The 16,691-nt window shown below is 51.2% G+C and overlaps 1 protein-coding gene and 1 long non-coding RNA gene across 9 annotated transcripts in view; one reads left to right on the forward strand and one right to left on the reverse strand.

Moving 5' to 3' along the window:
- Positions 1–16,691, reverse strand: part of Abr (ABR activator of RhoGEF and GTPase) — a 199,111-nt gene that overhangs the window by 10,692 nt on the left and 171,728 nt on the right. The window contains exon 1 of one of the 8 annotated variants that reach the window (XM_087570579.1): positions 9,561–9,828. Coding sequence (XP_087426705.1) covers positions 9,561–9,722 — 162 coding nt within the window. The 5' untranslated portion in view covers positions 9,723–9,828. 8 annotated transcript variants of the gene reach the window in all.
- On the forward strand, positions 10,392–13,911 carry LOC148002970 (uncharacterized). The gene is made up of 2 exons (XR_015631817.1): positions 10,392–10,758; positions 11,899–13,911. It is a non-coding gene; the product is annotated as an uncharacterized LOC148002970 (long non-coding RNA).

The raw sequence follows: 16,691 nt of genomic DNA on the forward strand, positions 1-16,691 counted from the left end.
AGTCTGTCTAGCTGCTTCTAGCACAAACTTCCTGTTTACTATGTTTTCTACCCATGTCTGTTTCCCTGGGAGATTTTAAAATGAGTAGAGCCACTGCTAGTGCTAGGTCTCTTCCAGAAAGCCCTCATGGAGAACCACAAGCTCCACTCTGTGGTCCACACTGTCTACCACCTGCTGGGTGCCACTTGCTGCGTGTGTGTTTACATGCTCCAGTCTTTCTCAGGACAGCTACAGGTAAGGTGCCCTTCTTGTTTCCTGTGAGTTCCCGCCACTGCCATGTCCTTGGTTCCTGCCACAGGTGCCCCTAGTGCCCACTTTAAAAGACCTGCCCAGCTTCTCAGTGCCCTGACGATGATGCTCAATTTCCCAGGAGGCCAGCAGCCTTGAGAAACCAAGTCTATTTCAGGATGTCATTTAAATACAGAGAAGGGAGGGTTGGGAGCCGAGAGGGACATGGCACATTTTCCAGAGAAATGATGCTGCCTGAGCTGCTGTGACTATTTATAACCCCTGGGAACTGTGGACTCCGCTATTTCCTGATTAGATTAGTGCTCTGGGTGCAGGAGCCAGCCCCTGGGATGTCAGTCAGAGGGGACAACCTCCCAGAAGACAGGTGCCATGTGTGGGTCCCGGGAACAAGCAGGTATCAGACCATCTGAAGGAGAAAGGCAGGTGGGGCTTGTGAGGGGCTGGATGGGGAGAACCATAGGTAACATACCTTCACAGTGGGGCTCTTCCAGGGTGGGGTTCAGGGAAGAGAGAACCAGGTCCTAAAACACCTTAGAGGGAGTTATTAAGCAGTGGTCAAACAGACACACAGCAACTCAACTGTCTGTGTTTAGCTTTAGGCCCATTGTGGCCATGCATTCAGCCCTCTTCCTAAAAGAAGTAGAGGCCTTTAGACTATTGTCCAAGAGTACACCAGACCATGAGCTACATAACTCAGGGGTTCTGCTAGAATCCCAGTTGGCTGTCACTCTTTTTAGACCAAAGTGACCCCATATTTAGGACAGGAAGCACCGACATGGTCATATAAGGGGAAGGTTCCAAGGACACTCAGTGTGAGTTTTGAGAACATCCTTAGGTGTGTTAGTCCTTCTTTACCAAGCCCAGCTTTCACCAACCCAGGTAGGTAACCCCATCACTTCTTGGCCACTTCCCTGTGGCACAAACAAGTGTGTACTACTCTTGCCACTGTCGTCTTGCTTCCTATTCTCTATCAGCTGACAAAGCTGAGTTCTCCTGACTGCTGGGCCACACTCTTCTATGACACATGTCCTCTACCAGACAACAAGCCCTTCAGCGTTCTGGGAACCATGACTGCTGTTGCTTCAGCTTCTGGACATGCCCTCGTGGGGACTGTTTAATCTTCACTAAGTGGCCTGCCTATGAGCAGCTGGGGACAAACAGAAAGTCAAAACCAGCTACCTCTGGTCTCAGTGGAGAGGAAGACAGAGGTAGGAGCAGTCTTCAGCAAGCAGTGCCCTGGGATACACCCAGTGGCTCAGTGGATGACCCATCCCCCCAGTGACAATGTTCAGCAGGGCTCCAGGTCCTCATATCTGAAAGTGAAACCCCCTTTCTTAGGATAAACCCTCTACCATTGCCACAGCACTGGAGAGCAGAGGCGTGAGGAGCCCAGCCTCCTGCACAAGGCCTCCTACCATCCTACCATCCTACCATTCCTGTCTACTCTGCCTTTGGCCTGCTGAACTAAGACCCACCACTACCCTTTTCTGGAAAGGAACAGACTCTCCTCAAAGTCTACAGCTTGGTTTAGAGATTTATAAAAGTGACATGTTCTTTAACAAGGGCAGTAAATCCAGCTTGCTAAAGCTACTGTGTAAGAAGCAGCACATGACTCAATAAGACAGACTGATAGGTACCTAGAGTCTGGATGTTTCTGGAGATCTTTACCCCAGCTAGGTACTGTGTGTGCTGTGGGTATGATTCCTATGGTATGACTCTGACACCAAGGGCCAAGTGGTGGTCCTGGGCTACTTTACCTTGTCTTCCCAAGCAGTCACAGGCTTAGGGCTGGATCCTCTGGGAAACTAAGCCAGCCTGTCATTGGGACATACCACAGGCGTGAGAGGCACAGCAGGGCAGGCAGTCTGAAAGGGATCTGCCAAGAGACTGCCTCGCCTTCCTGCAGTAGGGCATTAAGATTCTGTCAACGTGGCCGCTGAGCTCAGGGAAGGCAGAAGGGCAGGCTTCCATCCTGCCCTCCAGCTCAGCAACTGGGTCAGAAAAGACCAGGGTCAGACTCAGGAAAGCGTCACCTCATCTCTCCAGTGGCCTGGCAGCCGTTCTGTAAAGCCCAGCCGGCTCTGGCTTTCCAGCTCTCTGCCCTTGGAACAGGTACAGCAGGGCCAGCCAGGCTGCCCTCCCTGAAGGTGCTCTGTGCAAAGTTTGCCCCTCTCCTCCCAAACCAGTCACAGATGGGCTAGGCTGACTCCTTAGTCTAGGACACCCGGGTGAGGCCCCTTTGCCTCTGCTCCCTTCCCCTCCCCCTCTCAAGAACTCTCAAGTTCCCAAGGCCCACATATGGAAGGGGTTTAGCAGCTCTGAATGAGGCCTTTATTGAAGCCAGGTTAGCTTCTTAGTTCCCCGGCAACCTGACTTTTCCAGCGCTCCATCCAGGGCTTCAGCCTATACTGTGTAGACCACACTCTTGGGGCTCTGGCTGGGCATGGCTGAACTTTAAGGAGAGACAGACAAAACTCAAAACTGGACTGCTTCAGGCCCTGCGGCTCTGCCAAGGCCTTCCCTACTCACAGCCAGCCTGAGGATTCTACCCTAGGGCAAAGCTTCAAGTGAAAGGCAAGTATTTTACCCTTGCCCAGGGCCATGTTGGGGTCAGCAGGGCAGCAAGGGCAGGGGCAACAGCCCAGTCTGGAGCTGGCTAAGGCCACAGCAGCAGAGGCAGACCTCAGCTGCCTGAGGCAGTAGGCGTTCCAGGATCCTTCCATGCTGGCTGCATCGGAATGTGAAGGGTCTGGAAGACCACCACAGGCTCAAAGGCTTTGCCTTGCAGTGGTTTGATAAAAATTATAAAATCCTTTTCTGAAACTGACTTTACTTCCCGCCCTGGCCAGAAAGACTTTCTAGGTACAAATCTCATTGCTAGTGAAAATGGGAACACTGGCAATTTACTGTGTAGCTCTGAGCAGACTCACCCCCAAACCTCACATCTGCTGTGAGTCTCAACAGCATCCCTGGGCCCTTTCTATCGGGCCAGGCGGCACGCCCTATCCACGAGGCAGCTGGGACCTTGCACCTCCACAAGCTCCTATCTAGGTTATCCGCTGACCACACAACCCTGACAACTGGACTTCTGAGAAACAGCCCCTGGGCCTGAGCAAGTGCTGGGTTTCCTCCTTGGAGGCCATGTAAGGCAGCTGGTAGAGTGAGAGCCTATATATAGGGGACAAGCTGTTTGGATTTAAGAAGCAGCTCCTCTCCTAAGGACCACGCAACATCATCTGGGTCATTCTCAAGGCTTCCATTCTGGTATATAAGGTGCATGGATGACACTAGCACTTACCTCACAGACTGATGCCCGGCACCCAGGTCATGCTCAAGGCACAGCAACACTATTAAATGGTGCTGAAAGGCTCTAGTGGCCTCCTCCTTCTCTCTTTTTTTTTTAAAGATTTATTCATTTATTATATATAAGTACACTGTAGCTGTCTTCAGACACACCAGAAGAGGGCATCGGATCTCTTTATAGATGGCTGTGAGCCACCATGTGGTTGCTGGGAATTGAACTCAGGACCTCTGGAAGAGTAGTTGGGTGCTCTTAACCGCTGAGCCATCTCTCCAGCCCTAGTGGCCTCCTTCTTGATGTTGACAGGTCCTTATGTCTTCAACTTTGTCCCCTCCACTCTGCACAGCCTTTCTGCTTTTGAACACATTCTCCTAGGGCTTCTGCCACGTATGCTTCTTTGTCTGGACTTCACTGTCCCCAGATCTTTTGTGGTAAAACCCAGGAAAGTTCATCATTTAAATTATCTAGCTGGGAGTGGTAGTGCATGCCTTTAATCCCAGCCCTTGGGAGGCAGAGGGAGGTAGATCTCTGAGTCTGAAGTCAGACTGGTCTACAAAGCAAGTTCCAGGACTGCCACAAACCCTGTCTTAAGCAACGCCTCTCCTCCCCCTCCCCAATCCCCCCTCTAAAAAAAACAAAACTCCAGCTAAGCCTCCCAACTCTTCCTCTCTAATCTACTACCCAGTTTTCTTTTCTTCATAAATCACCCAGCCTGAAATGACCCTACTTATTGACTGACTTTTTTAGATCAGGCCCCCTTCCCTGGCCCCTCCATATCCCTTGGGCCAGAACACAAGAGGTACTCACTCCATCAACACCCATGCTCTGGGATGTGGGGGATGGAGCCAGTAATAGTTTTCTACTATGGTTCCTCCAAGACAGGAGTCACATATTCCAGTTTGCCTCTCTTCTACCATATTCAGTGAATGAATGGCTGGCCATGTGAACTCTCCTATGTATGGAGAGTTTAAAGCTCAGGGGTAGGAATTCGGTCCTAGCCAGGACCATCATATGAGCTGGATTCACAGAGATCACCTCACTCACTCCCTTCACTGCACTGAGGGCAGACAGCAGAGATTTATCAAAGGTCTTACAGCAAGTTAAGCCATTTTTCAAGTACTGAAAAAAAATGAAGTCCCTTGGCTCCTGTGAAGTCTGTGTCACATGAGTACGGGGGTGCTCTGAGGGGGCTTCCTGGAGTGTGAGTGCAGCACTCAAGCACCTGATGGAATGGGCGTTGTGGATGCCACTGCCTGGGATGTATTTGTTTGATGCACCAGCTGTAGTAAGGCTCGCTGTCCTGGACAGAGATGCTTCTAGGTTCTGTCTCTGTTTCAAGCTATGCTGGGCTCCCCCACCCCCACCCCCACTCCCTATAGAAGCTCAGGAATAGCTCCTATGGTGCTCCTGTGGGACCAAGGATAAAGCAGATGGTCTAAAGACCCTAGAATCTAAAGACTGATACTGGCTTTCTTCTGAGCTCTGGGCAGGTCCCAGGAGCCAGGGGAAGGGGGGTTGTATGTGTCCACTAAGGAGCTGACAGAACACAAATGCCTCTTTCCTGTCCCCAGCATGCTGTAACAGAGAAAAGGAAGACAAATAGTCCCTTGCCAGCTAAGCAGAGGGGTACTTGGCAGAGGGCCGAGTCCCTGCACAAGAGTGCCCTTTACTAACATGTGGCAACAACCCCAGATACCACATGTAGATGTTTCTGAGATCCTTCTTAAAGTCCTCCATAGCTCTGACCTCCTGAGCGTGGGGTCTCACTATCTCTGGATGCTACTACAGCCCTGGGTGCCAGTTCTGGCCTTTGAGGAATCATTTGGGTTGGCAGGCTCAGGAATCCCTGGTCCAAGACCATCTAAATGTAGGGCACTAAGCCCAGCTGGGCCAAGTGGCCAACCTGTGTATAAGCTCAGAGATGCTGGAAGGAACCATAGTGGCCTGGCACTTACCTCATACAGTGCTCAGAGCTAAGATATCCTAGGTGCCAAACACTTTGACAAGTTCCCCTGAAAGAGGACTCTCGCCTCTGGGTGCACGAATCCTGTGAAACAGCACATTGTATACAGGATGGCCCTACATCTGAGTGGGGCTACAGAACATCAAATATGCAGAGTCAAGCTCAGTGGAAAAATGGGAGAAGTGGAGTTTAGAGACTATTCACGGGCTGGAGAGATGGCTCAGCGGTTAAGAGCACCGATTGTTCTTCCAGAGGTCCTGAGTTCAATTCCCAGCAACCACATGGTGACTCAAACTATCTGTAATGGGATCTGATGCCCTCTTCTGGTGTGTCTGAGTACAGTGACAGAGTACTTACATATAATAAATATATCTTTAAAAAAAAAGAGAGACTATTCACATGGTCCCAGAAGTCACTCCAGGAGGTGGAAGCACAGGGCTGTATGAATACAAAACCCTACTTCCTACCTGCTGGTCCAACTATGCTCCTGCCCCACAGAGATCTAGGGGATAGAGGGTTGTGGTGAGAGTCTCTAGTCCTTGGGGGGAGTGCTCTTGTTCTTTTGTCTACTGCTGAAGGAATACTACAGGGATGTGTTTGGGTCTGCGAAGGGCAGAGGCACGCAATGCAAGTTCCTTCTCTTTGCTAATAAGACTTAGGGAGGACCGCAGCAGGGTAGACCATCAGACAGCCACAGCCAGGGAGGAGTGTCTAGCAAAAGTCTTTTAATAAATATCTTTTCTCCTTTCCCAGAAAGGATCTTACTAGGCGGCTTATGTAGCTCAGGCTAGACTCAAACATGTAGTGGTCTCACTGTCTCAGCCTTGAGAACTAGGATTACAGGCTTGTGCCACCACACGCAATGTTAAGGTCTTTTTTGATGTTCAGAGCTATAATGAATGAATGAACCCAGGACACATGTGTATCTTATACACAGTACCCTTGAACCCTCAATGGCAGGAACAGTCAAATAAATGGCCAAGTAAATGTCTTGGGATGTACAGGTTATATGCAAACCTCTGCTGGAAATATCTGTCAAGCTAAATGACTCTCTACAGGTGACTAGGAGCTGCTCTGTGGGGCCACTCAAGCTGACAAGGAAACCCTCTATTGTCCTCCTAAGCTCTAAGGTCCCCCAGACAAATGACTTCAAGGTGCCCTATATCTCATCCTTTCTCAGGGACCACCTCTGACCCTTTAGGCAAGCAGGGCAAGGTAATGGCCACCACAGGGCAGGTACGTTTAGCAACATCAGCCTCTGTCTTATCAAGAGAATCTCTTCAAAAGCCCAGGCTTCTCAGGCCCACACGGCTATTCTTTGAGGCAGAGAGAGATAAAGGCCCCAAAGCTTTCCCTAGCTCCCTTGTATCTTCTTCAGCCTGAATCTCCACTTCTGGCCAGCATCTGGCCTGGTCTGAATGAGAAGCATCTTTGTCTTGGGTGCAGAGAAACAGTAAGAGTTTTGATTTCCTCACTAGACAAATGTCTCTGGCCTGGCCTGGTTTGGGCCTCTTACTTTGCCTCTATGATTCCCACAAGGAGCCCTATTAAAACCTTTAGCTGTTCTAGGATTAGAAATGGAATTTTTCCTTCAATCCCTTCCCCTCACAGGTTCAACCTAAGAATTTATCCCCGGCAGGACAGGAAGAAGGGTAAACTCCTCAGTCTTCTCTACTTGGACATGATTGGAGGAGGGAGGGAAAAAAAAAAAAAAGAAAAGAAGAAGGCAAATTGAAATGCAAGTTAAATACTGCATGCCCTGGCAGAACCCACAAAGCCAAATGCCACGTGTGTCCCCTGCTAAATGCTTACACAACAAACCAACTGCCAAGCCAGGGCCTAGAATGAGGCTTCAGCCCCAGAACTGATCATGGGGACAAAAGTAACCTATTCCAGCCCTGCCCCTAGAAAAGTCCCTGCACTTCCTCCTCTGCACCTCCAGCAAACAGGTTTCACATCATTTCAAAAGCTCCCTCTTAATACCAGGACCTCTCTAGGAGAGCAGACTCTTCAGCCCCAGTGTGGGGTCCCAGATGAATCACCCCCTCCTGTGGCTTTTAATGGCTTTAGTTAGACGGGAACAGGAAGGAAGTATCCTGGCATTCATCACATCAAATCCTTAGTGAGTTAATAAGGTGGCCCCTCCTGCCAGATTGGGCAGAACCTGTCCCCCACCCCACCTAAAGTCCTACCGAATCTCAGCACCCACAGCTTGGCAGTGAGCCACCTTGAAATAAGTAGGCTGAAGGAGGAAGGGAAGAGCAGGCTTTGCCCCCACCTTCTGGCCTATGCAGTGAGGCAGGCTCAGGAGGATGCCGTCCCTCTGTCCCTCTGTCCCTCTGTCCCTCTGTTACCTGCAGTGTCCATGACACTGACACACTTTATCACACAGCATGTGCTTGGGGACTGAATCACTGACGACAAAGCACAGACCTGTGCCGCAGCCACCCTGCGGTTGCACTGACGCCAACAAGCTCGACGTCCCGCACCTGGCTGGCCGGCCACCCTCAGCCAGAGATCACATGAGATGCAGAAACCGTGAGATACCACTGATGGCCAAGCCAGCCAATGAGTTCCTAAAGTGGCTTCTGTGTTGCCAGACACAGATGAAAGGAGAACTGAAAGTGTGGATTTCAAGGTTTAGAATTTTAACCCTACCTGCCAGGTACCCAGGGTAGCAGGTGGGCTGCAAACACTTTGGCTAGTTTTAGGTCAGGAACCTGCTTTGGCAGTTTCTTGCCAACCTTGGGGTTTGGGAATGATGTGTTCTGGGCTGGTGTCTGCTGGCCTCAGCAAGACCTAGGAGAGGGGATAGGGATGGCTCCAAGCTGCCTGCAATAAACAGCTGCCTCAGCACAGAGGGGCTCTGGTAGATGCCAGGGCCAGTAGGGCTCAGCTTGCTTGGTCCCCAGGGAGACTGAAGGTGACACGGGGGCCCAAGCAGGATAGCTCAGGTTGCTTCTCTACCCAGCGCTTTCCAAGACTGATGTCACCTCTCCAGGGTCAACTCTGCCTCACTGGCCAGAGATCAAACCAAACAGGAGCCAATGGGCCTGAGAGCACCCCTCTTGGCAAGTGTTGGCTGGCACGGATCCTGGCCAAGGGTCTAGCCTGAGCTTCAGGGAGACTTGTAAGCCCCATCACAGACTCCACATCAGTCACTAAGTTGAAGGATTTTGAAGGATTATGAAGGCCCGGGTGGGCCAGGATCATCCTGTAACAACTGATCTACAGCAGTATCAAGCACTTACTGTGTGCTAGGTACTGCGTTTGGCTTTTCCTTGGATGCCTGATGCCAGGACCTAAAGCCAGCTCCAAGGCAGCCTGCCCAGATGTAGGACAGTCAGCTTCTATCTCAGACTTTAATCCCAACTACAATCCCAGGTCCGGGACTGTAGGCCAGACCTTACAGGCAGCTTGCCCTAGCATAGCTTGGTCAGGAACCCCCTGGCATGCTGAGTGAGTTGCTGGATGCCCAGTTGGTGTCAGTCCAGCAGTTGTCTGGGTGGTCCCCGAAGAAGCAGTTCTATAGCCCCCAGACTTAGCACATTATTCCCTCGCCACCACCAGTCCCTCCCTGGTGGCCAAGAGCCTTTCAGCTGGCACAGAAAAAGCTTACATGGCAGACCATGTTGAGGTGCTCCTCAGCAAAGGGATGGAGAACTGATACCACAGACGATGGGAATGGCTGTGCTGGCTGTGCTGTCGGGTAGACAATGAGATCCAGTGAGGCTGCCTATCTACTTCTATTTCTGCCAGTGTATATTCAGAAGGAAGCCAAGCAGAGTCCACTTGCACAGAAAACAAACCCCTTTCTGATGAGCCAGGGACAGATGCAGAAAAGGCATCCAGGGCTAGGGTGGGGGCTGCCACTAGCATTCATCACTAAGTTCAAGCCACTTAAAGCATACCCATATTCCAGCCTGTCCCGGGACTTCTGGGACCCAGCAGGAGCAGTAATGCAGAGGTAGACAGAGTCCCCAGCAGCCCCTAGACCTCCCGAAGCCGCTCTAGCCCCCCACCACCCCAACCTGCCCCTGTTAGCACCTTGTGGCGAAGCAGCTTACTGCGCACTCTGCCCCAGAGCCGGGCGCCTGTATTGGGCATTCGCTTGTTCCCCGGCTCCTCTAGCTGATCCAGGCAGCAGTGCTCCAGGGATTCACACACTGCTTTCAGGCTGCAGTCGGGCTGAGGCAGGATGTCCATCATGCCAGCGGTCAGCCTGCCGGGCCAGATCCAGGCAGAAAAGCGGAGAAGCGCACAAGCGGCTCTGGAGAGAGCTGCTGTCTGTGCCCGAGTGCTTAGCCGGGCTGTTAGTGGAGCAGTCCCAAAGCAGCGGGTGTGGGCCTCCGGTTTCTCCTCCCCTCCCTCTGCGTCCTCCTCCTCCTCCTCCTCCTTCCCCCTCCCTGGAGACTGCAGCCGGGAAGCAGCAGAGTCTGAGGCACCACTAGGGCCCAGTGCCTTCCCGCAGGCTGCCTGCTGCCCTCTCCTGTGAGCTGCAGATCCTGGGACACGGAGTGCGAACCGGGAGAGCGCCACAGCCCGCTGCAGGCAGTGCACACATTACCGCCCCACTGAGGGAAGTGACTCAAAACGGGCTCTGGAGCTGCCCCCTCCAAAACCAGGCAGGCCTGGGGTTTTAACTCTTGGCAAGCTGGGGTTTCTCCTCACCCACCCTCTATCTCTCCTTCTAGTCTCTACTAAATAAAGTTTGTCAGGAAGCTAAACACAAGCCAGTTACTTTTAACTCCTTCACCACCAGACTGTTCCTGGTGCTTGGGTAGGTATCAAGGAGGCTTGAGGCCAATCTAGTGGAGAGACTTCCAGGGGGCACTGTTTTGGGTAAAAGCTGCATCTGGCCATGAAGAGCTGCCCACCTCCCTTGCAAAGGACTGCTTTGGAGTTCCACTTCCCTACCCACTTAATTCCTGCCCTGAGGCAAGTTCCTCAGTCCCAAAGTTGGTGGCAGGGCTAGCCACTTGTTTATGCTCAAAGTCTCCTATGGCAAACACAGAATAAAGGGCAGCATCTTCAGCTGCCCCAGACGGAATCGGGTCCGTGTGACCCTCACCAAGGACTCTGTGAAAACAAATGTGACTCTGGTCAAGGATGACTGACATAGAGATGCTCCTCCACTGCTGTTTGCAGCTACAGCCCTGGACACCTCACCACAAAGACTTTTGCTACAAGGGGCAGAGGATGTCCAACAGCACAGGAGCAACTGCGGAACCTTGGAAGACAACTAGTAAGTGAGTGGGGTTTGTTGTTCTTTCTTTGTTTCTGAGCCAGGATCTCTTAATGTAGACCAGGCTGACCTCAAACTCAGAGATGTGCCTGCTCCTGCCTCCCTAGTGCTAGATAGTGTGTGGCATCGTGTCCAGCAAGCTCTCGTAACTGAAGAACGAGAATCCTTTCTCAAGCTAACCATGCAACTTACTTAAAGAGTGTGATACTTAGAGTCAAGCGAAAAGCTAGAACCCTAGATGGCTAGAGTATATGCGACCCAGTTATCCTGGACATCCCACCACGGCAAAGCTGGGCACATGCAGGAAGCAAACCAGGATCAGACAGTGCCAACCACGAGCCAAGTACCCTGCATGGGGCTTTCACAATCTCTGCCTGGCTAAAGTGCGGTCAGTTCTCAGGATTCAGGGAAAAGTAATGGATGGGGGTACATGAATCAGTCCTGGCCCTCTGAATACCCCTGCTGGGTCTTAACCAGTGACAGTCCTTGAGGTTTTCTGTTTCTGCCTTGGGCACCTTTCTGGGAAAGGGATAGTTTAACGTCAGGGCCAGCCAAGAACTGATGAGAAGGACAGCTGTTTTGAGTGGTTAGCACCACATTGACCCTCTTCTCCTCTCTCTGTATGGACTAAAACCGTCCCTCCAACCATACAAAGAACAAACGCTCCCACTTTACATTTGAGGAAATGGAGTCACTATAGTAGACTGATGTTAGTGTGGGACCTCTGCCCTCCTCACTTAGAAGGAATGATACTAGGAGTGGTACGGGTGACACTCTTGAGTTCTACCTGGGACTAAGGGCTTGGGTTCCATGAGGAGGGATTGGTTAAGTGCCTGACCCTAGAGTCGGGGCTGAGGAATCAGATGAACCAAAATCCAGTGGTGATACAACTGCCAGCCTAGGGTAGGCAGGGAGGAAATGGAACTTAACTGTTAACAGGAAGCAGAAGAGCTTCTGTGGACCTACTATGTATCGTCTGAGGACAGAAGTGTCCTCTCCTGGGGTTATACCACCAGGACAGTGAGGAGGAAGTGCTGTAGAAACTGAGAGAAAGATCAGTTTTAGCTGGAGGGAATGAGGGCTGCTTTGTGGAGATGAGGCACTATAAGCCCTGGGTAAGTCATTCTATCCCTTCCACAGGTCCCTGCTTTGCTCAGCGTCCCTTCACAAAGGTGCAATGGCTGGTGGTGTAACTAGCTGAGAAGGCACCATTAACTGCTCACCTAATGCACCTGATGCAGACACACAGCTGGTATTTGGCGCTGGCTGGTTAACTTCAGAACAGCTGACACTGACTTCCTAAGGTTCTCGTCCTTCTAGCTGGGTCACATGACAGAGTGCAGTCTGGGGCACCGTGTACTGCTCCCCAACCACTGGTGTGTGGGAGAAAGGGGGCAGGATAAATCCTGTTCCCAAAGTCCTACACTTGTCTGTCTTAAACACCCCAGGCTCAACACTCGTCTGGGTAAGGCAAGCTCAGATTAGATGAGCATTGGCCAGCTGGTCTCCATGGTGATAAAAGTGCTTAGCAGATGGATGATTGAGTTGGGAGCCTCTTCCCCGGAGATTTCCTTTCCTCCTCAAGGACTGGAGCCTTCCTCTGGGGACAGCACAGATTTGCTGTCTCTTCTCCAAGCCTGACTCGTTCCTTCCTGAAACCTGTGGCCTAGGAGCAGGGTGGAGGAAGAGCTTTGAAAGATGATGATGTCCCAGCAAGTTCCTCAAAAGCAGCAGTCTGAATAGTGTGGTCTCTGCAGACAATCAGATGGTCCTCATCTCTGCTAGGCCAGGCTCACACTAGGCTGGCCACCCAGGAAGTAATCACATCCCCTCCCACCGAGTCCTCCCTATCCATTCAGCCACACCTGGCAGAACCGCCTCCGAGGATACTCAGGGCCCCTCCTGTGTCTGGATAAACAGAGCTTGGGTGGTAAGGCCCTCACAAATGAACAGATGTCACTGCCCCCGAATTGAAAACATCTCTGGTGGACTGTCACATTCTCCTTCATCCCTTCCCTTGGCTCTTGGCCAGAGCAAAGAGTGGCTGTCCCTGGGGGGAAGGGTAGGACCCTGGCTATATGTAGAGAGGGGGCACCCTCTAATCAGCGCAGATGTGACTGAGACAAAATTGGGTTAAGTGGTCAGCAGTGGCATTGCTGAGGCAAAGGAGGTCAACAGGGATTCATGCCCAGCCTGAAACACTGCCCACAGAGAGGCAGGGTCTCCCTGCCAAGAGCTGTACCAAGGAGAGCTTGCAGGCGAGCCTCCCCCAATCCCCGGCCCATGAACACAGGAGGAAGGTTCCTTCTCAGAACCTCAGAATATGTAGTCTGCCTCTCTACAGTTACCGGGTTTTCTCAGAACGACTTTCATCTCCCCCATCCCCGACTGGAACTCCAATCTTTGCCTTGTCTTACAGCTCAGATGCCAGCTCTCCCTACTCAAGAGTGATCAGGGGAAGCTCCCCCAAAGAGAGACTCTGAGAATCCCAGGTAGAACACAGGAGCCTGGAGGAATAAGGGTAGGGAGGGAGCCTCTGAATCTCAGAAGAGAGCAGCATGGCAGAGGCCCAAAGGAACTGACCTGGAAGGCAGATGCTGATGGAGGCAGGCTGAGGCTACAGTACAGAAGAGGGTTGGAGATAAGCATTGAGTCCAGAGAGACCAGGTCCTATGAGGAGGCCATGCCAACAGGGATGACATGGTACAACACAAGGGAAAACGGGGGACCAAGAGAGGGTCCTGTCCTCTCAACATGGATGGCTTTGCTGGTCCTGCAGTCCTGTGTTTTCATCTTGATAAGTACCCGTCTGTGCTGGATAGCTTTATGTCAACTTGACACAAGCTAAGGTCATTTGAGAGGAGGGAACCTCAACTGAGAAAATGCCTCCATAAGATCCAGCTGCAGGCAAACCTGTGGGGCATTTTCTTACTTAGTGATTGATGGGGCAGGGCCCAGCCCGTGAAGGGTGGTGCCACCCCTGGGCCCCAGTCCTGGGCTCTGTAAGAAAGCAAACCATGATGAGCCAGTGAGCAGCGCCCCTCCACGGCCTCTGCACCACCAGCTCCTGCCTCCAGGTTCCTGCCCCATGTGAGTTCCTGTCCTGACTTCCTTTAGTGAACAGCAATTCGAAAGTGTAAGTCAAATAAACCCTTTTCTTCCTAAACTGTTTTTGTTCATTGTGTTTTATCACAATGATAGTAACACTAACACACCATCCTAGCTAAACACACATGCTGATTGATAGCCAGTGGTCTTTCCAAACTGAGAAATCAAAGGATTTTTCTAAGTTCTTTCTAAGGCTACCACCCACTAAGTTAAGTCCTTAGTATCTTCTCATTCAGGCCTTCAATACGGGAACTCCTAGCTCAAATCAACAACAAGGAGTTAAGTCCTTAGTATCTTCTCATTCAGGCCTTCAATACGGGAAAACTCCTAGCTCAAATCAACAACAAGGAGCCAAGAAGCCAAGAAGCCACCTTTTGGTTCATTTACTCATTCACCGCCAAATAAATCCTGACTACATGCTGGGCACAGGCTTTTTTTTTTTTTTAAAGATTTATTCATTTATTATATATAAGTACACTGTAGCTATCTTCAGATACATCAGAAAAGGGCATCGGATCTCTTTATAGATGGTTGTGAGCCACCATGTGGTTGCTGGGAATTGAACTCATGACCTCCGGAAGAGCAGTCGGGTGCTCTTAACCGCTGAGCCCGGGCACAGGCTTTCTTGAAGCTCAAAGGGAACTCAGCCTAACAGCAACCTGGCCACTCCCCAGTGACTACCCCCTGCCTTGACTCAATAGAAGAAATCCGGGCTCAGTAGGGAGCCTGCTCCCCTCCTGGGCTCCAAAGCCCAGAGCCCTTCTCATGCCCAATAAACATCATGTAAGGGGTTATAGCAGTTTCAGCTCTGGAAGCTCAAATCCTTCCTTCCTAAGCAGGTATGGGTCGTTATAGATAGATGTCCAGGGTTGGGAGCAGGTTCCAGGATGGGCCCAAGTGTAAACACTACACACACTGTAGCTAAGATGAAAAAACTTCCCAGCCCACCCAAGTGGCCTGCCCTCCTGCTGTCTCCTCAGAAGCTTGTGCTGGTTCCTAGATGGCCATGGTCCAAAGCACTGATGCCCCTGCAGCCCCTCTTCACTCTGCCTTACCACCTCAGGTGGCTGTTCCCAGGGCTCCCAGTGGACAGGAGAGGCTGAAATAGCCTAAGAGCTTATGAGTTGTGCAAAGACTGGGTGGACAGCATGTCCCTGGCAATCCCTTGTGTTTCTCACGGCACATTTGACCATGGAAAGGGTGGAAAATCCGCTTGAGCCTTTGGGAACATTTTGATCATTCAGAACTAAATCCACCCAGGGATGGGGTAGAAAAACACCTACTCCATCTCTACATGTCCATCTACTCCATGACTCCAGGACAGGACACAGGCAGCAGCCAGGAGTATGCAAAGACACAATCCCCCATGGACCACTTGCCTGCTCCTTGTCAGTGGTAGAGGACTCCAGGAGTGTTTTGGACACAGGGAGCCTCCCAGGCCACACTACAGTAGAGGATATCCTCGAACCCGAGTTACAGGCAGTTATGAGTTACCACATGGGTACTGGGAGCTGAACCCGGATCCTCTGCAAGAGTAGTAAGGGCTGCTAACTGCTGAGCCCTCTCCAGCCTATCAAACGAAATTGTATGCTCCAGCCTCTCTACCACCCAATCATATAAAAGAGTAAGCAGAGTGCTGAGTCTGACTGAGACTGGGCAGGGAACCCACAGCTCTGTCCCCTAGTCCTCACCTATCTCGGGCCATGCACCCCTCAAGCTCTACGGGCTGAACCGGGAGCCCTAGATCTCCTTTCCAGTGTCTGTGGTCCAAAGCTGAGCAGAGACAACAGTTCTTCACACAGATGCAGCTACCTTTGACAGCAGCCAATGGCCCTCACTCCCGCTCAAGGTAGGAGAGATGGGGAATTTCAGAGATTAGGAACTTTCCTTCCCCTTCTTTTAGGACACAGAATCTCACTCTATTGCTCTGGTGGCTAACCTGGGACTCACTATGTACACCAGGCTGGCCTTGAAGTCCTGGAAATCTGTTTGCTTCTGTCTCCTGAGTATTGGGATAACAGGTCGGCAATACCATGCCCTGCCCAGATTAGGGGCTCTTATTCTTTTTTTTAAAAGATTAATTTATTTCATGTATGTGAGTACACTGTAGCTGTCTCCAGACACACCAGAAGAGGGCATCGGATCCCATTACAGATGGTTGTGAGCCACCATGTGGTTGCTGGGAATTGAACTCAGGACCTCGGGAAGAACAGTCAGTGCTCTAACCACTGAGCCATCTCTCCAAGGGGCTTTTATTCTTAAGTAGAATATTTGATTCAGAACTCAAGTCTTAACTTCACTCTGGGAAAACTGTAAGTGCCCCTTACCTCCCAGTGGCTTCCAGTGAGCTAACACTCATCTCGTCCATTCATTCAGAATGGTGTTTTCTAGGCCATCTTGGGTACTCAAGTCACTCTGGGGTCTGCCCTGCAGCTGCTGCAGCTCAGCAGTTAACTCAAGGGGCATGCAGTGAGCATGCAACCCAGTATTTAATTCAAGGTGCATGTGGTGAGCATGCAACCAGGTATTTAATTTCACAGCGTGAGGACTAACCCAAGAGCATGCACAGTATCCACACCCTCATTACCCCTGGGGAAGGCAGCAGATAGATGCCGCTCTATGGATAGATACCCTGTGCTGGCACACAGAGGCAGTCTCAGCTATAACTCCCTTGGAATTTATCTAGGTCCTTTTCTTAAAGCTTTTGGAACAAATTAAAGTAGGCACCACATCAGTTACTTAGATTTCTAGGAAGGCAAAGCAGCAGCTCCCACCTGAAGAAGGCTCCTGATGCTCATCCAGTTTGAGAAGACATGCTGTGGGAG

This window comes from Rattus norvegicus, chromosome 10 (genome assembly GCF_021556685.1).
Source record: "Rattus norvegicus strain SHRSP/BbbUtx chromosome 10, alternate assembly SHRSP_T2T, whole genome shotgun sequence".
Lineage (NCBI taxonomy): Eukaryota > Metazoa > Chordata > Mammalia > Rodentia > Muridae > Rattus > Rattus norvegicus.